Here is a 25000-nt window from a genome sequence, read left to right as displayed (position 1 = left end):
ATTCAAGAATATGATACAGCTTTCATTCTTCATGTCAATCATATATTCATGAGAAAAATAATCAGTTTGAATAAGGAAAGCGATATCTTTTTCATAGTATCCTTTCAAAGGTTAAATTTGCCAGTCATTGCATGTGCTGCACTATCATTTTGTTTTATTTATTTTTATTTATATATTTACCTTTTTTAGAAGTTGAAAGGTAATAAAGATGTTGTTTGATAGGTGAGATCTCTGATTGTAGTGCTTAAAGTTCTTGAAAGTTCTGGAATTACATTTGACAGTGTCTGTACGAACCCTGGTTATAGTTGTGGTGTGATCTCTGCTATTCTTTCATATAACTATCATTATAGTTATCGTCCTTGGTTTGAACGAGCCATAACTCTTTCACAACATGTTTCCGCAGGTTCCTGGCCAAGTGTGCGCAGCTTTCTGTTCCCACAAGTAAACATGGAGACATCATGCGCGTGTCCCATCAGTTCAAAGCTGAGAGTAATAAATCCGAACACGGCAAGAAGACGCTCGAGTCTCTAGAGGTGATGAACGGGTCAAGATGATCATTCGTTTTGTTCGTGACATAACCAGACATTAAAGGGGTGGTTGATTATGATTTCACTTTTCTAACTTTAGTTAGTGTGTAATGTTGCTGTTTGAGCATAAACAACATCTGCAAAGTTACGACGCTCAAAGTTCAGAGCAAAGGGAGAGATTTGCTTTTAAATAAATCACTTTTTAAGGACTACAACAAACGGCTGGTAGAGACTACACCACATTCCTCCCGGGTTAGTGACATCACAAACCCTAAAATTTACATAAACCCCACCCCCTGAACACGATTTATAGATTATAAAGACAGAATATGCTAATCAATGACTAGAAGATAACTACACATCAGCTGTCACATTCAGAAATGTCCTGTTGCTTCTACATGTTGTCACTTCTTGAGTCTCTCCATCTTTGTCTGACTCGGGTTTGAACATAAAAGGCTAAACGTTTTTTGACATTTTCAGTGCGTGTGTGTGTGAGGTAAAAGGACACAAGCTCTTGAAGCTCCGCCCCCTGTGCCGGGAGCAGCAGCTCATTTGCATTTAAAGGAACAGACACAAAAATGGTGCGTTTTTGCTCACCTTCAAAAAGTGACAATTTTAACATGCGATATACAAATATCTGTGGGGTATTTTGAGCTGAAACTTCACACACACACTCTGGGGACATCAGAGACTTATTTTACATCTTGTGAAAAGGGCATTATACCACCGCTTTAACTAATTTGACCCTGGACCACAAAACCAGTCACATGGGTAATTTAAAAAAAAATTAAGATGTATACATCACATGAAAGTTGAATTAATAAGCTTCCCATTGATGTATGGTTTGTTAGGATAGGACAATATTTGGCTGAGATACAACTATTGTAAATCTGGAATCTGAGGGTGCAAAAAAATCAAACATTGAGAAAATCTCCTTTAAAGTTGTTCATTTATGTTGGCGATTGTGCTGCATTCACTCACAAAAATACATGTTTTATATATTTACGATAGGAAATTTACAAAATATCTTCATGAAACATGATCTTTAATTAATATCCTAATGATTTTTGGCATAAAAGAAAAATCGATAATGTTGACCCATAAAATGTATTGTTGGCTATTGCCACAGATATACCCGTGAGACTCGAGACTGGTGACGTGATCCAGGGACACATTTGTCAAAATAATTCCGCTTTGCATGGATACGTGGAAGCGCAAAAAAAAAAAATTGTATTATGAATTTTTAAGGCCAGACAGGCCTTGTTGAGGTCAGTTTGTAAAGAAAGACTACACGCCTGCACACATATATATTCAAATGCGCATACCTATAGACTAAACACGCAATACGCATGTGCGCGCCGTCGGCGTTTTCACATATTCGCGTTTTTGAAGTTTGCGCAGGGATAACTTTATTTTTTATTTTTATTATTCAACACTTGCACCTTGGACCCTATTTAAAGGTTTGCGTTCTCGAGCACCAAACACTGTTCCGGAGCGCATTAAGAGTTTTCTGTTAGAACGGTGTGTGTTAGCGGCCGCTAAGTTAATAACTAATGATCTTTACAACGGAAGTGAATCAATCAAAACTAACTTTATCTGGACAATAACTTTATTCTAGAGCTGCTGTAAAGCCTGAACAATCTCTGTTACTGTAATCTCCTGTTATCACTGTAAAGCTGCTGTGAAACACTCTATATTGTTAAAGCGCTGTATAAATGAAGGGCACATGACTTGATTAACCTTTGCGTGTGCTGGATCTGTTTAGGAGAACATGCGCTCGGTTGTCGGCACTCTGGAGGAGATGGAGGTGAAGATGGATAGTTTGGAGGAGAAATGCAGGATAATGAGAAGCAAACTCGAGGATGAAGAGGAAAAAGCACAGGAGGTTCAAGCACACTTCAGTGATGTCATGACACAACCCAGCAAGCAATAGCCATCATTTCACCATCTAGGTTAACTATAGACCTTGAATTTAGTTCAATTTTTGCCAAAATAACTTGAGATGTATGATATTCCATCATGTAAGCAAAGTAAACAGTGATTACAAGGTTTCATTTCTTTGACATGTTATCTAATTGATGACTAGTTTATTCTTGGGCTATGGTTAGACGTCTATTAAATGTTCACTGACAGCCCAAATTTTGCCTTGTCTAGTCTAGACATCTCTTTTAAGCGCAAAATTGTTTGCTGGGAACTGGTTTCACTTGAACAGTCGGTGATGCTTGTATCTGTGGTTTAATCATGGCGTTTGACTCTGATCTGTTCCAGTTTCTCCAGCTGTCAGAGCAAGCGGTCCTGCGTGTTCCTGCTGTATCGCCTCGCTCTGCCAATGAGCCGACGCTACAGGTACGTCACGCTTCACCTGAACTACAGTCGAGTTTACTTTGAATAAGTCATATTTCAAGGCAGGCCAAGTTTATTAATATAGCACATTTCATACACTATGGCAATTCAAAGTGCTTTATGCAGAAAGGAATTAAAATGATCACAAAATAAAAGCAAGGAAAATTAAAAGAGTAAAAAGATGATACATAGATAAACTTCTCATTTGGCAAAACACCTGTGTATCATATTTTTCACAACTCCGGGAAAGTAAGACCATAGACCATATTTCACCTCAAAATCAATGACAATTTTGTTTTTTTGTTTTTTTTTGCATGATGGCATTATTTCTTTGGCAGTTTTCACGTGACTAATGCAAACGAATTCTCATTTGCAGTACATAAAAAATATTTAAACATGTTAATATTTGATTTAAATTGCATTACATAAACGTGAGAATAATGACAATCAAGAAAGAATAATGCAAAATAACAAAAAAGGTTTATTGCATTGCGGTAATGATGATTCGTGGCCAAAATATTATTTCCATAAAATATAATTACTGTAATGCAAAGAAATACACTATTGCATTACAGAAAATATTTATGCATGCTAGTATTTACTTATTGCTTTAATGCTGATTTCATTTATAAAACAAAATTGTGAAAATAATAGAAATTACAAAAAAGATTTGTTGCGTTGCTTCAATTAATGATGATTCACAGGGAAAATGTTTATTTGGCATGAAAATAATGTCATAATGCTGTAAATCTTAATGGTCCTATTTTCCTAATGCATAATGTAATTTCTTACCGTTTTAATTTGATTTCGGGACATTTTTTTAGTGACCTTTAGTCTCCCAAATAAGAAAGTTGTTTTGTTCGATTGGTTGCTATCTGAGTAATATCAATATTGATTTCATCACTTTGGAATTCACATTTGGAGTTTACTTTGTCTACAAGTAGTGTCTTGTAGTATAGGCTCTCTGTTAATGCTAAAACTAGTGACTTCTTATCTTGAAAACAGTCTTCGAGGTGCCAGTTCACACTACAAAAATGTGAAGAAAAGGGTTATGAGCGAGACTCGAGAAACACATCCGTCAGTGAAATGGAAAAACTGTGTAAACAGCTCTTAATGCTTAATTTGTGGTTAAAGAATCAAGAGTTTAGGATGTTCTTATTCTTGTGTGTTGTGAAAACAGCCAAGTGTTTGTCATGATGGCATATATAGCGTGAGGTTTTCACACCTTCCTTGCCACTTCTTCACAGAAATACACCCTATAGTGCACAGAACTCATGTTGAGAAACATGTCTTCACCTTATATGGATCAGTGACAGGGTTATACAGACAGACTTGATGCAATCTTTTCAGTAAAAGCAGTTTCAACACTAAACAGTTTTTAGAAGTGTTATGCAAGTGCTTCACAATGTGCTTTTGTTAATGCGACTAGGATCCAAAATAAAGGGGTCGTTGCTAAAATTCACGTTTTTTGAGCCACGGATTGGATAGTTTCTTAGTTATCTTTGTTAAAGCTGTATTTTGTTGTTTTATTAACATTAATGACACAGACAACAGCTGGAATATTAGGCCACTGTCACTTTAAGACCCAATAAACCGACACACATCCGGTTTCTTTCTCAACTGTTCACTTAGAATACTTGGCGAGACGGGGATTTTGACATAATTATGTGTGTATGTGTCCGTTCAAGGGCAAGGAAAGGCTTGTGATTTGATTTGCCTGCTAAACTAGAGTGTTATTGATCCTTCAGGAGCACCTGATGAAGATCGTTCCCAATCCTCCCGCAGTGGTTCGAGCTCTTCAGACGCTTCCGGTCCTCGGGGATATTAGGGCTTTTCTGGAGCTCGCAAATAAACAGGTGGATTCAGTACAAGCTCATAATGACACAACCCTGGACTGACCATCACAGCAAGAGATCGTTCCTCAAGCTAAACACACTGACAGAGACAGCTGATCAACAAAATAACTGCTCATTTATTTCCAAAATCACAAGTTTGCATAGAGGACTAGACACTGAAATTACATTCATCTCAAGCATTAATGCAACAACATCAACACAAACGCTGAAATTCAGAAGATTTAGCTTTCTCTGCTCTATCAGATCATATACGGTGAATTGGTCAACAGCTTCTTGATTCGTAATCTTTAGTTTGATTCAGAGTTTTAGTTTTTATGTGTGATTTGTTTCGCCAATAATCTGGGTGACTTGGAAAAAGTATATTCTACCGCATAGACCGTTTAATTTGAGCCTTCAGTCAAAGCAAGCAAGTCCAGAGGGAACGCCTTGTCTTTCATTTGCTGTAGAAATGCAAAGTGCTACAATAATACATCACAAGATTAAAAAAAAATAAAAATCACACAGAATTGGTGTCCGAAATGCTTTCATGTCCATCGAATGGTTATAAAATTGTCTCAGTCCCTCTCTTTATACCGTATGTGATATGAGGTACAGCATGTTTAGTCCTGTTGTCAATTTTTTATCGTTTGTCGACTCCAAAGCACGAGATCAGGGGTGTGTTTCCCGTACAGCGCTGTAACTCCGCACTAGAGCTCGTTCACACTCTTCAAAACGACACTTTAAATCTCTTGACAAACTAAAAGACGTATATGACATCTGTATGTATTCTAAATAAAAGATACTGATTGCACTGAATGTCAGCTTGATTATTTTACTCAAGATCAGGATTTATTGAGTCCACATGTTATAAAAACAAGAAACTCTTCTAACCGCAGATCGAGATCTGTCGCTCCACACACACAACTCTGCGATGATGTTTGCGAATGTTCGTTGTAACAATGGTTTCAGGAAACACCAACTCGTTGAACTGCTGATAACGACGGAACTTGCGAACATAGTTGGCTAACGATGCTTTTGAAAAACTTAATAGTCCTTTGAGAGATCAACATCAAATTATGTACTACATATTACAGCATTTTTTCAATACTAGACATACCAATGGACTCGCATACTTGGCTAACGATGCTTTCGGGAAACACACCCCTGGTTGGTTGTCCAATTTTTGTTCAAGCTCCACTAAAACTGAGAGTCTCTCCTTCGTAAAGACTTTCTTCGTAAAGACTCGGATAATTCCTCATTGAAGACTCGCTCGATTGTGGAGAGAAGTGACGCACGAACGGTGCGTCCGAGTCCACGAGCCGCGAACACGTACATGATGGGATTGAGCGCACTTTTTATGTACACTAGAAATAGCGCTACGTAAGCGCCTCCAATCGCTCCTTCTTTGACCTTCTTCCAGTCCGGCCGATCGTGTGCAAGAGCCCTTATAAAGCGGCATGTAAAGTAAGGCACCCAACAAGTGAGGAAGAGGAGCATTGTGAGGAAGAGGACCCGGTAGAGACGAGCCAAACGCTGGGATGTGTAACTCGGTCCAGATGACGAGGTTGGCGAAGACACTGCACCTTCGGCCTTCTTTGCGCCAAAAACCACCGCAATATTGCAAGACAAGAAGATCACAAGTGGTAGAATGAATCCTGCTAAGGTTTCCACAACTATTAAAGCTTTTCCTACTCCCAAATCGCTTTCAAAGCATGCCGTACGGTTCTCCCAGAGAATGGTTTTAGCTGTGCCAATGTAAGGTGCCGCCAATACCGCGGCTAACACCCAAATGGCAGCACAGGCTAACGGCACGGCCCAACGAGGGCGTTTCAATCGCGCCCAAACTGGTCTAAGCAAACACAAGCAACGCTCCACCGCGACGGCGCACAGCAAGAACGCGCTCGCGTACAATCCAAGGCAGCGTAGGTAAATAACCAGCTTACATACGGGCTCCCCTAATGTCCAAGTGAAGTGGTTCGCTAAGTATGGTAGCATTAGTGGCGTACGTAACAGCAGCACCAAGTCCGCAAGCGCCAGGTTTACGACGTAAATCCGAAAGCTGTCAGCGCTCTGCGTCTCGCCACTTGCTCCTTTATTCCGGCACCAAACTCGAACCCCCAACGCCCAGACCACCAGACTGTTCAGAGAAACGCCCACGATGAAGATAATCACGGTCAAGATCATCTGCAGGACACGCATGGCATCGCTGGGGTAGATGGTGGTGTGGTTGGAGCTCAAGGTGGTGTTCATCGGTGCGTCGGTAGACATTGATTCTCTGTGAAAACACAATAACACATGGTGTATCTTTATTGTAAGCATTTCACTCTTAAAAATAAAGTTTTTTTGCTAGTTTCAGCCCGACGCAGTTATCATTTTCACGTCCTGCGCCAACTTGTTTAAATAGCAAATGCATTTACGCCTATTTGTGCGCCCATGGGCTGCTGGTCTGAAAACGAGGTGTGTGTTCAGGTGCATTGGAATCCGGCTTGTCCCGTTGATGGTCTGTTTGCGCTTCAACCTTCAATCTAAATAGCGAATACACCATGGCGCGAGCGCAACTGACTTTTAAAGGGAATGGGAAATTACACTCTGATTGTTTTTTTTTGCACTTTACACCCAAAACACCCCCATTACTCATTAAGAGAATAGAGACAACCCTTTTAGACCATTCGTGCTGACCATTTTTCCCGTCATTAAACTAGCATAAGTGGATTCGGACATGCACTAAGTGCACTTGTGCCTTGCGATTTAGAGCATGAGCTTAGATCGTTAAAATAGGGCCCTTAAAAATAAAGGTTACAAAAGGGGTATTCCTGGCGATGTAATAGAAGAACCCTTTTCGGTTCCCCCAATAACCTTTCAGTGAACCGTTCTTAACCCTTCCACGCATAGAGGTCACTACAGTGGACGGCTAATTATGGACAGCATTATGGATTAGTGGACGGCGTAGGCTATGCATGGGTTTTGATGGCATAGTTGCAGGTCAACCGCTACAGTGGACACTAGTGTATGATCCTATACACTGCAACATGTGCAACATATACATGTGGATGTGGATGTGGAATTTTTGTTTTCTCCAAACCAAGATGGCCGACGGTCAAGTTGCTCTGGAATACTCACCCATTCCTTCTATCCTATGGGTCTTCTTTTAGGTAAAACATTTTTTGTAACATCAAGTAGCATAAGGAGTCATATAGTTTTTAAATTTTGGTTAATCATCTGTTTACTAAATTGGACATACAATTCATACTAATTCTGTGATATGAAATACTTCATTTGCTGTACATTTTTGGGCTGTAAATAAATGTATTTGTGTTATTAGATTGTAATTTGCAGTTACGTCGAAAAAGTAATCTGATTACGTAATGCACATTACTTGTAATGCATTACTCGTTACATCAAAAAAGTTATTTTATTACATAATGCACGTTACTTGTAATGCGTTACTTGTAACATCAAAAAAGTCATCTGATTACATAATGCACGTTACTTGTAATGCATTACTTTATTCGTTACATCAAAAAGTAATCTGATTACATAATGCACATTGTGTAATTCATTACTTGTTACATCAATAAAGTAATCTGATTACATAATGCACGTTACTTGTAATGCATTACTCGTTACATAAAAAAAGTAATCTGATTACATAATGCACGTTACTTGTAATGCTTTACTTTATTCGTTACATCAAAAAGTAATCTGATTAAGTAATAAACGTTACTTGTAATGCGTTACTTGTAACACCAAAAAAGTAATCTGATTACATAATGCACGTTACTTGTAATGCATTACTTTATTCGTTACATCAAAAAGCAATCTGATTAAGTAATAAACGTTACTTGTAATGCGTTACTTGTAACATCAAAAAAGTCATCTGATTACATAATGCACGTTACTTGTAATGCATTACTTTATTCGTTACATCAAAAAGTAATCTGATTACATAATGCTCATTGTGTAATGCATTACTTGTTACATCAATAAAGTAATCTAATTACATAATGCACGTTACTTGTAATGCATTCTTTACTCGTTACATCAAAAAAGTAATTTGATTACATAATGCACGTTACTTGTAATGCATTACTCGTTACATCAAAAAAGTAATCTGATTACACAATGCACGTTACTTGTAATGCATTACTTTATTCGTTACATCAAAAAGTAATCTGATTAAGTAATAAACGTTACTTGTAATGCGTTACTTGTAACATCAAAAAAGTAATCTGATTAAGTAATAAACGTTACTTGTAACATCAAAAAAGTAATCTGATTACATAATGCACATTGTGTAATGCATTACTTGTTACATCAATAAAGTAATCTAATTACATAATGCACGTTACTTGTAATGCATTCTTTACTCGTTACATCAAAAAAGTAATCTGATTACATAATGCACGTTACTTGTAATGCAATACTTTATTCGTTACATCAAAAAGTAATTAATGAATGTTACTTGTAACATCAAAAAACTAATCTGATTACGTAATGCATGTTACTTGTAGTGTGTTACTACCCCCAACATTGCTCATTTCAGATGAGATTTAAAAACTAGATTTTCCACATGTCTGAAAACATGAATAGGTCAATTTAGATTTCAGTCTGAGGTTTTCTTATAAATTTGTCCATTTTGAATATGATCAGAATGATAAGGGTAAATCTACATAGTTGGATTTCCACAGAGTTCACACCTTCACTGGTTGTAGAGATCTTTGATGAATCACTTCCTTCTGTTCTGATATCAAAGATATGTGAAGTTGAACTCGTATAAAGTTCTCTGTCTGCCGGTTGAACTCAATTGCATTTGCAATAACTGAAGCTGTATTATATTTTTTTTGTTTATATTTTATAGTTTTCACAAGATTTTATCTAATTTTATTTATTGGTTTGTTAAATACACAGTGTTGCTGTGTTATTACTGTATCATATTTAATACAGTATATCTTCACTTTAAGTGGACATCCGAAAATCTCTGTGAAATCTGTGTACAATAAAAAAGTTCAAATCTTGTTTTTCATGTCCTAAGAGCAATAAAACGTGAAAAAATCCTGACTGAGGTTATCATAATTCATGCATGAAAGGGTTAAAAGAAGTTTTCTTTTCTTGGTGTGAGAAACATTTAAAAATAAAGGTTCTTTATTTGGCATCAAACCTTTCCATTGCACAAAAGGTTCTGTAAAGTGGAAAAAGTTTCTTCACACTTAAAAATAAATGGTTCTTTTAAGGACTGTTCGCTTAAATGTTCTCTGGAATCACAAAAATGTTTTTTTATATGGCATTGCTTTACCATAAATACCAATAAGGAACCTTTGTTTTTAAGGATGCATGTTCAATGGCGACAAAATGAAGCAAGTGCCATTTCCTCTTTTCTTTTGAAAAGTATTATGAAATTTGTTTTCAATGTAAAGAAGTATGGCCATTGGGTACTTGGTATGTTTTGTTTAATTCTAACAACTTAGAATTTGTTTCAGATCTGACCAATCTATATTTTATATAACTGACCTGAAGGAGTTATGACTGGTTGCATGAGCACGCCCTAGACTAGTCTTACAAGTTTGTCATCCAAAAATTGACTGGTCATAACTTTTTAAAACCAGTTACATAAAAAGGTAGATCAGTCTAATTTGAATCCTTAATCCTACACTGTAAAAAAAAACAACTTTTTTTCTTTTGTCAAATCAACTTCGATAATGTGGTTTGAGATTCTGTTGATATTTCAATCTCCTTCTTTGTACTAACTCAAATTTTTAATTTCAATGAACTCTATTTTAAGGCCATCAAGTTACTTTTTTAAGTTAAACCAGCAATAATTTCTTACAGTGAACATTTATTCATTTAACAGACGCTTTTGTCCAAATAAACACGTGACATCTGAAGTCTCAGACATTGTTACAGAATAGTACAAGATAGATATTAAGTTTGTAAGACTAGTTCATATCCACTATATTAAGCCTGTGTCTTATGTTTATGCAACTAGTCCCAATCTTAAAGAAAAACAGTTCAGTGACTAACTTGTGGGACTAGTCTATCCCGGGAGTTCATGCAACCAGCAACAAATTAAAATATTTTCTAATAAAGGTGAAAAATAATATATAAACATTGCAAATCATGTCAAGGAAAATGGTAATAGACGCTGAGAGTTTGTGCATGAATGATTCCTAAAGGTTTTTCAGCTGCTGGACCAGAAAATCCCTCAGATGCACCTGAGCGTTATCGAGACTCGATCACATGGACTGCATTGATCTCTGAACACCTTGGACCGGCAGTTGTCGGGTCATGATGCTGTACGTGTTCCTACGAATGGTGAGTTGCAGGAATGTGAACTTTTACACGCAGTGCCATTCACAACCTGTTTACACACATCCATAATGCATTCCTGGTATGTGAACACACCTTCAGCAGCGCCGCTCATCTAGAACGTGTTCGTTATGCACAGAGCTTTTTTAATCAAAGTTAAGTCTGAAATTCTCTGAGAAACACTTGAAATGCATTTTATATATGTATTATAGTAGCAATAAGTCTTACCTTCTTTGTTGGCTTTGGTTGGACTTGCATGGATTGACTCAGAGGTCTGAGAGCATGAGTGTGTGTGTTTGAGCTGGTGGATGATGAGACACTGAGAGAGGAGTGTTTGCTATGCGTTAACCTATCAGTGAAGACAACAGAGGAGGGTTTATTTAGCTTGATTACGACATTAATGAACATGCAGTCACCATTATTACACTATGTCCCCATAGAACTAAATATAGTTGCTTATTAGTGCTTCATTCATGTGTCACATATTTGTTTATTGCTTCATGAGGTCTGGGTTTACAGATTATTTAAATGCAGAGGTAAATTCCATTCAAACACACTGATTTGGAGAGAAAACGAGACAATTGTAAATATTAACCAGATTTTTTAAAAAACATTTTATGAATAAAATGTGTTTGACAAGGTGTTCTGTGTGATTTCATCAGTGTATCATTGAGATACTAGTATAGATTTTATTAATATTTTTGAATGTTTTTATTGTGTAGTTCATATTTTTCTCTTTTTTTATTGGTGAGGTTTTACCCTCATGCTCCTCGTTTCCTGTTTTCTCTCGTGGTCCCTGCGGTTGATTAACCCCAGACATTTATACAGCGATTGTTCAAAGAAGTTCTGTGCAAAAGTCTTAGGCATGTTAATATCCGGTAAAATGGTTTTAAGTCAGTTATTTATATATTTTGCTGTAGTGTGTCAGTAGGAAATAAGTTTACATTTCCAAACATTCGTTTTGCCATTAATTGTAATAATCCAGTGAGATTTGAAATCTGAAATTTGAAAAAAGAAACCTTCCTGCAAAGCTTACTGTGAAAAGCACTGGCACTTGTGTTAAAATGCTGTAAAGTGAGAATGCTTTCAAAAATAAAATCACAAATTGAATTTATTTATGATTTAACTTCTATTAACTAATTCAAATCAATATATGGTGTAACGACCCTTTGCGTTTAAAACGGTTTTGTCCAGGTACACTTGCACATAGTTCTTCAGGAAGGTTTCTTCACCTCGGAGACGCTCCCGCAGTTCTTCTGGATTTAGTCTGTCTCAGTTTCTTCTGTTTCTTCATGTAATCACAGACGGACTCGATGATGGTGAGATTAGATCAGACCGGCTGTTGTCAGACTCCTTGTGCATACACAAATCTCACTGGATTATTACAATTAATGGCAAAAAGAATGTTTGGAAATGTAAACTGATAGATATTAAAATGCCTAAGACTTTTGCACAGTACTGTATATTTTATTAATACAAAATAAATATTTTTTTTATTTTATTACTCATCTATATGTTTATGCTGTGTTTTGGGGGATATGAAGTTGTTTTTGTTTGTTTTTTAAACCTATTTACTGCAAAACTACACCATAAGCATGCATATGAAATAAATTGGGGTTAAAAATTATCCAAAATAAATTTTTTGAGCAAGTACATAACAGTGTTCAGAACTTGCTTTAGAGCTTATAATGTTTTTAACTCCAGTGGTACTGGTGGATTTCCGCGGGCAATTCGAGCATGTCTTTGCATCACATCTGTCCACATAAAGAAGAGTCTCGTCTAGTCGGCTATGAGTGTGAGGATGTTGGAGATGTATAGCCTTTTCTCACAGCACTTGATATAATTAAACTTATCAGTGTAATGGCGGATCCAGAAAGGTTCAAACGACGATCACCAGCTGGAGATTCACCCGCTGTAAAAATGCAAAAGACTTCGGAGTGGCTAACGAGGATAAATATCGGATGGACTTTTGAAATGTAAAAATTAAATTTATATTCCAGTTTTAAATATGCATCTGATTACAAATACGTGTGCTTGTATTTCAAAGAGAACCAGTTCTAAGGAACATTATGACAATTAGGAAGACAGCAGAGAAATGGAAACTGAAGTACAGGTAGCCCTAATACACATTAAATGTAGGCTAGTCACGCAATGCTGATGATGAAACTATATTTCTTTGAACAATCGCTCTATAAATGTCTGGGGTTAATCAACCGCAGGGACCACGAGTGTAAACAGGAAACGAGGAGCATGAGGGTAAAACCTCACCAATAAAAAAAGATAAAAATATGAACTAAACAATAAAAACACTAAAAATATTAATAAAATCTAGAATAGTATCTCAATGATACACTGATGAAATCACACAGAACACCTTGGCAAACACATTTTATTAACAGTTTGAGAGCAAAGTATAATATGCAGGGTTTGACGTGATATGATAAGCGATCGTTAGATTTAATCAGCGCGATTTACTGCAATGCTTTTTTTCCAAGTTGGTCAGAACAAAAGTGGATGTTACGTAGGCCTACTTGTTCAGAACATTTTACAGTGAAAATTCTTATGTTGGTCATACTTCCAAAAAGTGGAATATGTGATTGCGAATGACGGTCTCCACACCGACTGACAGCCGCACATTCTCCTCAAAACATCGGATTCATCCGCGCTGTGCCGAGCCGAGGCACAAACCCCACGTAAAGTTGATCATTCCGCGAATAACTGCAAGTGCAGATTTCGAACAGAGATGGCGACAAACTGCGGACTGCAGCTTTAAATATAAGTTGTTTCTGGATATTGATCTCGATGTTAGAGGCAGGATTCTGCCATCTGCTGATTAGAGAACATTCTGCAGAATATATAGTTTTAGAAAAAGTGTAATTACCATATCTCTCCAGCAGAGGTCCATAGAGATCCATTCATTTTTCTGGAATTGGCTAACTGCTCTTATAACAGCTTTTGTGATGAATATTTTGTGATATTTAAACATTCTAAAATACATTAAATCAGCATTTTTGTCAAAGTTAGAATTTTTTGTTGTTGTTTGAGGTCTTTTGAAGTGTATTGTTATTGCAATAATGCCACATAAGTTGCCACTAAAAGAAAATACTTGATTGTAATCGCATATTATTTATTTTAATGATCCAAAAAAGCGTTTACTACAATTGAGCGAGTTGATCAGGTAATCCGAGTGGAGGCGGGGCTCATTTACATATTCATAGAACCGCATATACTAAATGAGGCAAGGGTGTCGAGTTACATTCAAGATATTTTAAGGCATGAAGGATTTTTTTCACAGGAAAAAACAAACATTTAAATATATCATTATGATTATCAAAGTTTTAAGGGATAAAATTATTAGACTTTATTATAACCCTGGATTATCTTGACCACAAACTCTGTGGTACTTACTGATGTTTAATACTTAAAATTTGAACAAACCCATAACCCTAACTATGAGCAACAGTGACAGTAATTCAGAAAACAATAGATTCTCAGTTATCATATGCAAATCATACTTTACCTGAGACTTAACTAGTAGAGGCTTGTCTGAGCTCGATCAGTGTGTCATTAGTGTTGAGACATTGAAAGCTTCATGGTATTGAAACTTCCGTATAAGTAAACCGTGAGATCAGAGTCAGCGATTTTCAGATGTGTTGGTTTGACTGATACTATCAAATGTTTGTGGCTTAAAAAATAAAAAATGTTTTTCTCACTCTCTGTGAGAATTGACTTCATAAGTGTTCTCACATAAAATGTGTTTGTGTTTCCAATCAACTAATATATATATATATATATATATATATATATATATATATAATGTATGCATGCATATATATATATATATATATATATATATATATATATATATATATATATATATATATATATATAGCAGGGAGCTGTTTTGCCAAACATAATGTAAAATGTAAATGTTAAATTGATATTATAGTTCAATAAACAAGTAGCAGTAGACAAATAGAGGAGTTGTTAATATTAAGTTATTTACATTTCATTTCACCAACGAAAATATTTCCATTCAAAGATCACAGAAGTTCTGTATTTCATTACTGAATGATTCAGTTTTTTGAACAAATCGGTCAAAGTCCCCCTGTAGTCAATCATTGTATCCCTTAAAATTTTGATCTTTGATCACCAAAATGACATATTTAAGTTTTTTCCTTGAAAAGAAATTCTTCATGCCTTAAAATATCTTGAGTGTAACTCGACACCCTTGCCTCATTTAGTATGCGCGGTTCTATGAATATGCAAATGAGCCCCGCCTCCACTCACTCACTATGTCCATAGATGCATTGATGTGTGAGGAGGGAAACCTTGTACTCAATCCTGGTGGAGATGGGAAGCCAGTGGAGTGAGTGAAGAATGGGGGTAATGTGCTCATGTTTCCGCACTCTCGTCAGGATCCTAGCTGCAGAGTTTTGGACGTACTGAAGCCTCTGCAGACTCTAGGAATCCCAATGAGAAGTGAGTTGCAGTAGTCCGGTCTGGAGGAGACAAAGGCATGAACCAGCTTTTCGGCATCTGAGAGGGTGAGAATGGGGCGGAGTTACGGAGGTGGTAGAAAGAGGTCTTGCATAGGTGATTTATATGAGCTTCAAAAGTGAGTCCATTTTTATACCAAGATTAGTGACTGTTGATGAGAGGGGAATGTTGGTGCCAGAAAAGGTGATGCTGGTTATGGATGATGATTTGATCTGGTGAGGAGTGCCAACCAGCTATTGAGTTGAAGGAAGTTGTGCTCCATCCATACCTGTATCTCCTCCAGACAGGTGCTGAGTTTTGATGGGGATGACTGTGAGAGTGTGGCGTGTACATAGAGCTGTGTGTCATCGGCATAGCAGTGGATTGAGAGTTTGTGACGGCTGATGATTTGGCCAAGGGCGGTGAGGTAGAAGATGAAGAGGATGGGGCCAAGGACTGACCCCTGGGGGACACCGCAAGTAACTGTGTGGATTTGATTTGGAGTGGCCCAGGGAGATGTATTCTGTCCGGTTTGTGAGATATGATCTGAACCAACTGAGGACAGTGTCATTTAGTCCAGAAGTGAGGTGGAGCCGGTTTAAAAGAATGCCATGGTCGACAGTAGGGCTGGGTATTGACACACATTTCACAATTCGATTCGATTTCGATTCAGTATCGATTATTTTGGATATCAGGTACAATACATTGCAAATTTTCTCAAGGAAAACAAATCTCTTAACTATTATTGTAAACTATGGGAGTCTGTTGTGGCCTACAGGCTTCATTAGCCTACTATAATATTGAAGGTAAAAATTAACTGATTTGTATACAAACACTTAAAATACACTTATTTATTTTTATAATAATAAAGTTAAATGAAATTATATAAAAATATAAATGGTGGCTGTCATAAAAAACTTTCCAGATTTATTCAAACATGCATTAAATATTGAAGAACATTAAAAATGATAATGAATATGTAATATGATGCATATATTTAACAAAATGCTTCTCTAGAGTTAATTTTTCTCGCTGACTAATGAGTTTATGGTCACTGGATATGTTTTTTCTGAGGTAAATGTGACGTTACATGACATTGTTTACTAACGTCTTTCGGTTGAAACACAGATTGAGCGATTCCATGTCACATGATACGGACTTCGATAAGTTGTACTTTTAACACACTTTCAGATGCTCATTCATGTTTATTTCGCGCGGTAACTGGTGTTATTAAGGCGGAAGAGAAGATCACGTGCTTCTCTAGAGCTGAGCCAGAGCGATCTCACGCCACAGCGACAAAACGGCATTTATGTTTTTGAATTTCGTAAGAAAATGGACGTAATTTGAAATCTGAGACTTTGTTTCATATCAATAATAACAAAGCACAAAGATTATTGCGATTTATTGGATGGGATGCGAAACAATGTTCCATTCATTCATCAACTGAAAACAGTATGACTAATCATAGATTCTTGGGATTTAAGAATCGATATAATATATCGTTTATATATTATAGATTATGTTATATCATTTCGTAAAAATGAGAATCGATTAAAATCGCGAAATCAATATTTTTTACCCAGCCCTAGTCGACAGTATCAAATGCGGCAGAAAGGTCCAGGAGGATGAGGAGGGAGAGCCAGCATCAGATGATATGAGGAGGTCGTTTGTGACTCTAACGAGGGCAGTCTCTGTGCTGTGGGCCGAGCGGAAACCTGACTGGAATTCTTCAGAGAAGTTATTATGTTTGAGGTGGTCCTGAAGGTGGGTGGCAACTGCTTTCTCAAGTACTTTTGATATGAAGGGGAGATTGGAGATAGGCCTATGGTTGGATAGGACTTCCGGATCAAGAGTGGGTTTTTTGAGCAGTGGTGTGATAATGCCATTTTTTAAGACCGGAGGAACGTGACCAGTTTTGAGGGAATGATTTATAACAGCGGTGATCAGGGGACTTAGGACAGCGATATGGGTTTTTACCAGGGAGGTTGGGAGAGGGTCCAGGGGACAGAATTCTGCACCTCTTCTGATGAAACCTCAGGAAAGCAGTTTAGGGGTTGGGAGACGGTATATGTTGGGGAACAGTTTGAGTGGGAGGACCAGAAAGGGCAGAGCGGATATGTGCAGTTTTTGACGATGAATTTATTGCACTGCTCTTCTGTAGTGGCAGTAAGTGGGGGAGATTGTGGTTTGAGAAGGTGGTTTATAGTGGGAAAAAGCTGCTTGGGATTTCCTGGGCTGTTTCTGATGGCGTCGGAGTAAAACTGTGACCTTGCCTCTTTGTGGGACTGTGCATATTTTTGTTGTTGCTCCCGGTAGATTTGTTTGTGGACAGTGAGGCTCTGAAACGCCGCTCAAGGACCCGCCCTGCCGCCTTCATCTGACGAAGCCCATCTGTGAACCAGGGTGCTGAGCGGGTGAAGGTGACTGTTCTTGTTTTAACAGGGGCGTGGAGGTCCAGGAGGCTGCTCAGATGGCTGTCGTAGTAGTCCACTGCTTCGTCGGCTGATGAAAAGTGTGTGGAAAGATGCTGAAAGGTCTGGGTTTATGTCTTGGAAAGGCTGGATGGGGATGGCAAATCCATAGAAATGACCTTGTGATCAGACACACCTAGGTCATACACCTGCAGGTTGGTGAGAGGGGCAGAGTTTGTAATGTCAACATGGATGTTCATATCACCTAAAATTATAACATCAGCGGAGGATGTGCAGAAAGTTGTGAGGAGATTTGACATCTTGGTTTTTTACACATGGTTTGTCTTAAAGCATATTAAAAACACCACATAGACACATAAACAACATTAAAAGCTGGATTTACACCACAGGGGACTTTAAAGGGCACCTATTATGCCCCTTTTTACAAGATGTAATATTGGTCTTGGGTGTCCCCAGAATGTATTTGTGAAGTTTCAGCACAAAATACCCCACAGTTAATTTATTATAACCATTTGAAAATGTCATTTTTGGGGCCTGTTTTAAAAAGAGCTGTTTTGGTGTGTACCACCTTAAATGTAAATGAGCTGCATATCCCCGCCCTGCTGGACCCAGATGATGAAGAGAGTCCGCAGTAAGGGTAGAATGGACTAAACGTCTCGGAATGGTTATTTAATACATTTATGTACTTACAAAGTTTTAATCGCGTCCCCTTTGCAATTATGGATGTGCAACACACACACACACACACACACACACGAATTGTGATAACGTTCGCGCATTTTTTTGAAACTACACACACAAATACTGTGATAACGTTTGCTAAGTACAAACGAATTTTTTTTTCTTTTTTTCTTAAGTACAAACGAAATTATATTTATGCCAGGGGTGCTGTTGCGTCATGTTGACATTACTTGTCGTACAGGTGCTTATGTGGCAAATGTGAGAAGATGGCTATACAGAACCAGAAAACACATGCTGCAGGGAGATAGACGTTTATATACTGTCTATGGAGATAGAGCAGACCTTAATTTATTTACATTTGTAATTGCTGCAAAAAATGATACGTGACAAACTGTCTGACGTTGTTTGTTGAGACATCCTATGACGACGGCAATAAATAGCTTTAGACGCATTTGTTGTTGAACTGGCTGACATCGATTGAAATGACTATTTGCTCAAAAATCATAAAATACACTTACTTCTTCTGGAGGTGACGTCGGATCGCGAACAGTAGGCAACGATCCACACTTGAGGATTAACTTTAACCCTCGTTCACTAAACAGTCAGTCAGAAAATGATTCGCGCAAACATAAACGTATTTAGGAAGTTTAAGTGGCGCCTTTTCTTCATAAATAAAATCCATCCGCTGCGTTTTCAGTGGCTCTGATGTCAGTGAAGACTAGGGGCGATTCTAGGATTTTCATTTTAGGGGGACTCAGCTCCCAATGAGGGGAAAAAAAGTTAGTTTATGGTCTAATGCTCATTATTAACTAGTTTCATTCATTCATCCAGTAACATGCATATGGCAGGGTTTTATAATCACCGAGGTCCCAAATGTGAGGTATTTAGGGGGGTTCGGGGGCATGCTCCCCCGAGAAAATTTTGATTTCTCTGATCTACATATGTGCATTTTAAGATGTTTTGAAGGCCAAAAAAATTGGATAACAACAGCTTTAAAACCATGTGCGGGCAGCTGTTTACTTTCACACCTCATCAGCTTCACACTCTTTTTCTCTTTGTTTTTCTCTTGCTCTGTCTTTTCCCCTCCTAAAGCTGAGCTTTGACTGATATAGGCTTTTCATTTTTGTCTGTCAGTGAAGAAAGTAAACATAGGGTCAACTGATAGGTTGATTTATGAATCATTTTCTCAGACAAAGCTACCAGGAAAGCTAGGTAACTAAGTTTATTAAATTCATTCACAATATGTACACATTCATTATTGATCTAGGCCTAATATATGGCCGTAGACAGGGCTTTATAATCAAAGAGGTCATAAATTTGAGGTTGTTATGGGGTTAAACATTTTTATTTCTCTGATATGTGCATTTCAAGACGTTTGAAGGCCAAAAAAGGATAAGAAATATATTTAAAACCTGCTCTCTCCTCATTTCCATCACTCTGTCCTTTTATCTCAGTCTCCTGATCTTGCCCTGTCTCTAATTCCCCTCCTAAAGCTGAACTTTTTTAATTTACTGAAGGCTACAAATTGTATTATATTAATTCTCAACATGTACACATGCATTATTAATCTTGTGCCTATGAAAACGGCTTTGTTAATGTTTCTTGTCCCCTCACAATTACATAATTACACGTTATATAGGCCTATTTTCAGCTCAAAATGGCGAAAATAGACAAAAGTTTATTAGTTTTCTAATTATTTTTGTCATTCGTTTAACATTTATGACCTAAAAAACTGTCAAATATAAAATGTTTAGTTTAGCTACTTACATCTTAACTCGCACTATAAACTGAAGCGTCAGTCGTGCTGCTAAAATTCCATGTAAAATTCGCGCTCAGCAGCTTCTGTGAACATAAAGCCCGCCTACTTTGATTTGATTGGTCATCTCAAATATTCTGACATTGACGAGAAGTGAAAGACCAATGAGGCTCAGATGAACAAACACACACATGCCTCTGTTTCTGACCTGCGCTCTGCTTGGCGCTGCTGCGGATTGAAGATGAAGAACATTATTTAACCTTGTCAAAGACAAACAAAATTTTTAGAATAACAACATTTCTTACTCCAAGTTTTGCTGAAGCACCCCTAAAAAGGGGCTAGCCTCGCCCATGGTGAAGACTACTATGTCCATTCTTACATCCCACAACAGAACACCTACACTTCTTAGGAGACATTACCGGCTGTCGCTGAAACAATGGAGGATGGTGAACAGATCACCGAGGGCGGGGTAACCACAGTGTCAATCAAACCACGTCGGTGGGGCTTAGCGCAATTCTACGTCACAGTGACAGCAATCTTAGAACAGGGCGTTCTGAGACAGTGCTTGTGATTTGAGATAGTAAAAAAACTACTGGGTGGATTTTTATCATTCTAGGGTGGTTTTGCTCACACACTGCCAACACACATTTATGTTCAAACACCATGTAAAAGTGAATTTTGCATAATAGGTGCCCTTTAAATTAATGATTCACTGATTCACTCATTAAGGGATTTGCCGCCACCTACTGGCGGTTTAGTTTCATGTTTAAAAGTATTATTGCATTTTTCCCCCATAAAACATGAATCTCATAACATTATTTATTCCAGTGTAAATTATTTAATTTCATTAGTAACAGTCCTATAGTATGAGGTTAAAATTGGCATTTATAAAGGTAAATAACACCCAAGGTTAACCCTCTGATGGTTTATGGGGTCTTTTGGGACCCCAAATGACTTTTGCTCAAATTAAAAAAAATGTTCCCTTTGTCCAAATGGTATGAAACCTTCTACGGCTCTCAACACTTTCTAGATCTACAAAAAAAAAAAAAAAGTGGAATGATATCTGTTTTTATGTTAGCGTGACAAAAATTGTGACACTCGTGGTCTTCGGGGTCTCTGGAGACCCCGCAATCAAAATAGACAAAATTCATCATCAAAATCAGAAACAACGCAGAACACATCGACAGAAATGGCACAAATAAAGTGGCACACTTCCACCAATGCAAAAAACATCCACAATGCTAAATTATATTGCTCACAACACGTGTATACACACACACACACACATATAGAGGAATACATTTTTGAGACTATAAAAACTGTTCTCTTATCATTTGTAAAATAAAATCATCCAAAATGCAATACCACCACAAAAATAAATTGGTGACACTGACACATTGAAAATGTACACACGCGCACACACACACACACACACACACACACACACACACACACACACACACACACACACACACACACACACACACACACACACACACACACACACACACACACACACACATTTGTAAGGCTATAATTTGTCAAATAAAATCATCCAAAATGCAGAACCAACACAAATATAAAGTGGTCACACTGACATCGACAATGTGTACTCACACACACACACACACACACACACACACACACACACACACACACACACACACACACACATTTGTAAGGCTATAATTTGTCAAATAAAATCATCCAAAATGCAGAACCAACACAAATATAAAGTGGTGACACTGACACCGACAATGTGTACTCGCACACTCTCTCTCACACACACACACACACGCACGCACACACACACACACACACACACACACACACACACACACACACACACACACACAGGAACATTTGTAAGGCTATAATTTGTCAAATAAAATCATCCAAAATGCAGTACCACCACAAAAATAAATTGGTGACACTGACACATTGAAAATGTAAACACACACACACACACACACACACACACACACACACACACACACACACACACACACACACACACACACACACAGGAACATTTGTAAGGCTATAATTTGTCAAATAAAATCATCCAAAATGCAGTACCACCACAAAAATAAATTGGTGACACTGACACATTGAAAATGTAAACACACACACACACACACACACACACACACACACACACATACACACACACACAGGAACATTTGTAAGGCTATAATTTGTCAAATAAAATCATCCAAAATGCTAAACCACTTCAAATATAAAGTGGTGTGGTGACACTGGCACATCGACAATGTGTACTCACACACTCTCTCTCTCTTTATCTCTCAGACACACACACACACACACACGCAATTGTGTGTGTCTAGAATCTAGAATTAGATTAAAAATAAATGATTGAAATAAATGATAAAATCTTAAGACTCCAACATTTCTCTTTGTAACATTTTGTTCAGGTTTGATTCTAATCATAATGTAACATTATTGAAAAACTGGGGGGTTTTTTGGTACAAAAAAATGCTAAACTTTGACAAAAATATTTTATTTTTGTTATAATTGTGATTTTATAATATTTAGATATGAATCCAACTGAATCCAACTTGTGAAAAGATATCTTTCAGGTAGTCTAATAGCAAATAGCATATACTGGAGCTCTATAGCCATCTAGTGGTTAAAATTATTATTTTTTATTTTAAAACTGCATTTTCCAAAAAATGGGCAAAAATGTTACATTAAACCATTTAAAATCATCCATGTTATCCCCATGAATGAAAGTTAGAAATCTGGGTCTTTTATAAAGTGAATTTTACATCAAATGCTGTTTTTTTGTAAAAAGGCTATTTATTTATTAATTTATTTATAGAAATTTAAAAAATATCATAAATTCTCCAAAAACTGCACAAATGTTGAGTAAAAACATTAACAAACAGAATAAAATTACATTTGTAAAAAAAAAAAACTATTATCTTGTTACAAAATTAAATGTTATTTTCTGGGGTCTCTAGAGAACCCAAAACCCAGAGTGTAGACATAAATAAAGACCATCAGAGGGTTAAAATATATAATAATTTAAGTTAAGCAAAAATATGCAAATTTAATTATGTAAAAGCTGAACCTGCTAGTTTCAAATATTGAGCCATTACTAGCCAAGAAAAAACTAAAACATAATAATTTGACCCACCTGTCATGTCTTTAATCACTGTGATTAACAGCTTTATTCTTCAGGACTATACTAGTAACCAGCAACCGATAGATGTCATGGTGTCTTTCAGTTCAATTCAAGTTTATTTGTACAATACACATCGTTTCAAAGCAGCTTTACAGAAAATGCATGAGTCCACATTACAGTTTAGAGAGATCTGTTATCAGAGGAAACTGTCTAAGTTAAGTATTTCAGAAATGTACATATTCAAAACTACATTTACGCTAAAAATGTATTAATTTAAACAATGTAATAATTAGTTTCCAATCGAGTGCTGTTCCGCTCATCACCACCAGACGGCGCTGCGCTACATGTGAACTCAGACCAGAAATACAGCAGTGTCTTCAACAGTTGGACAGTTAGTTGTTATTCACACATAATATTATTAATATTATTAAAGCTGGGCTGAATCTCTCACATTTCAGACTTTAATATCTCGCTTCTCAGTTCTGCAGTCAAAGAGCCGTGATGTGAGATGGGTCTCAATAGAGCAGCATGAAATTAAAACCCACTACAATAACATTTATTCCATTTCTGGGTGTAGGAAGAAGCTTTCTCTGATTACAAGAAACCCTGTTCTTCTGGATAACTTTGGCACTTGGCAGGAATCACTCACTCTTCTCTTTGCACGTAATAAAATAATATACCATTAATGCAAACCAACAGGAATCCTTGCTTTTTCTGCTCTATTATGTTTATGTTTTATGTGGGTAGGGCCCCAGATTAGTTATTGAAACGGGCCGCCGCTGTCTGCACTCTCACTGAAGCTCTCGTCATAAACACTGAAGTCGTCCGCACTGCACAGTGAATCTCTTATTTATATCGCGTCAAGACTTTGTTGTTTATGAGGAGATTTGCGAAAGGATAAAACTTGCGCTGATTCTGAACATACGTTTTGAGCGACTTCTCTGCATGGTGACTGAAAACGGCTCTGATTTGCCACTGTGTTCATGCGCTAAATATACATGTCTGTGATTGGCTACAATGCTCAACACTGACACAACACAATGCAAGTAGTTCCTCCAGTGCCCGGACTCGACTGTACTTGGACATTTTTCCGAGTCTAAAAGTCTGAGTCCGTGTCAAGTCCAAGTTCATCCGGGTGCGTGTCAAGTCCGAGTTCATTAAAAATTGGACTTGAGTCCGAGTCTGAGTTCCCCGACTCTAGCGTTTACTGCAGTTTTCAGTCCAGTGCTGTTACAGTAAATGAGTGCGAGTCTGAATGTCTGTGGTTCCTGCGATGGACCCGTCATCTGTTCAGTGTTTGGGTCTTATTGAAAGCTTCATCATAAAACACCATCAGATGCAGGAGACCGTGGTGTGTGAAAGGCTTACAGTAGAGCAATACTACAGATTACTGATGGAGAACAGTGAGAGTCTGTGAAAGCTTCAGAAGACTGTAGTGAACAGACTGTAGTTTGATGATGATGATGATGTTTAGGTCTTCGGCTGATACTGACCGT

At 37.3% G+C, this 25000-nt stretch overlaps 3 protein-coding genes across 9 annotated transcripts in view; 1 reads left to right on the top strand and 2 right to left on the bottom strand.

Moving 5' to 3' along the window:
* Window positions 1-5516, top strand: part of cenpq (centromere protein Q) — a 19242-nt gene extending 13726 nt beyond the window's left edge. For both annotated transcript variants that reach the window (XM_084100020.1, XM_084100021.1), the window contains exons 6-9: window positions 404-533; window positions 2293-2412; window positions 2796-2873; window positions 4619-5516. In XM_084100020.1, the coding sequence (XP_083956146.1) occupies window positions 404-533; window positions 2293-2412; window positions 2796-2873; window positions 4619-4768 (478 nt within the window). In that variant the 3' untranslated portion in view covers window positions 4769-5516. The remainder of the gene's footprint in view (window positions 1-403; window positions 534-2292; window positions 2413-2795; window positions 2874-4618) is intronic.
* Window positions 4823-25000, bottom strand: part of LOC311073874 (C3a anaphylatoxin chemotactic receptor) — a 44264-nt gene continuing 24086 nt past the window's right edge. For 3 of the 6 annotated variants that reach the window (XM_084099965.1, XM_084099963.1, XM_084099964.1), the window contains 2 exons: window positions 11237-11357; window positions 4823-6980 (listed from right to left, as the gene is read on the bottom strand). In XM_084099965.1, coding sequence (XP_083956091.1) covers window positions 5903-6973 — 1071 coding nt within the window. In that variant the 5' untranslated portion in view covers window positions 6974-6980; window positions 11237-11357 and the 3' untranslated portion in view covers window positions 4823-5902. Of the gene's footprint in view, window positions 6981-11236; window positions 11358-12240; window positions 12261-14528; window positions 14699-15339; window positions 15359-25000 lie in introns of those variants that run through there. The other 3 variants (XM_084099968.1, XM_084099966.1, XM_084099967.1) reach the window with 3 other exon arrangements.
* Window positions 23605-25000, bottom strand: part of LOC311078026 (uncharacterized protein) — a gene marked incomplete at its 5' end in the record, with an annotated part of 17769 nt that continues 16373 nt past the window's right edge. Inside the window, one exon of the mRNA XM_084106671.1 lies at window positions 23605-25000. This exon is cut by the window's right edge and continues 15 nt beyond it. Within this exon, the coding sequence (XP_083962797.1) occupies window positions 24975-25000 (26 nt within the window). The 3' untranslated portion in view covers window positions 23605-24974.

This window comes from Abramis brama (assembly GCF_963993115.1).
Source record: "Abramis brama genome assembly, chromosome: 2".
Lineage (NCBI taxonomy): Eukaryota > Metazoa > Chordata > Actinopteri > Cypriniformes > Leuciscidae > Abramis > Abramis brama.
Note: the sequence above shows the minus strand (reverse complement) of the source record. Positions and strands in the feature narration are given on the sequence as shown.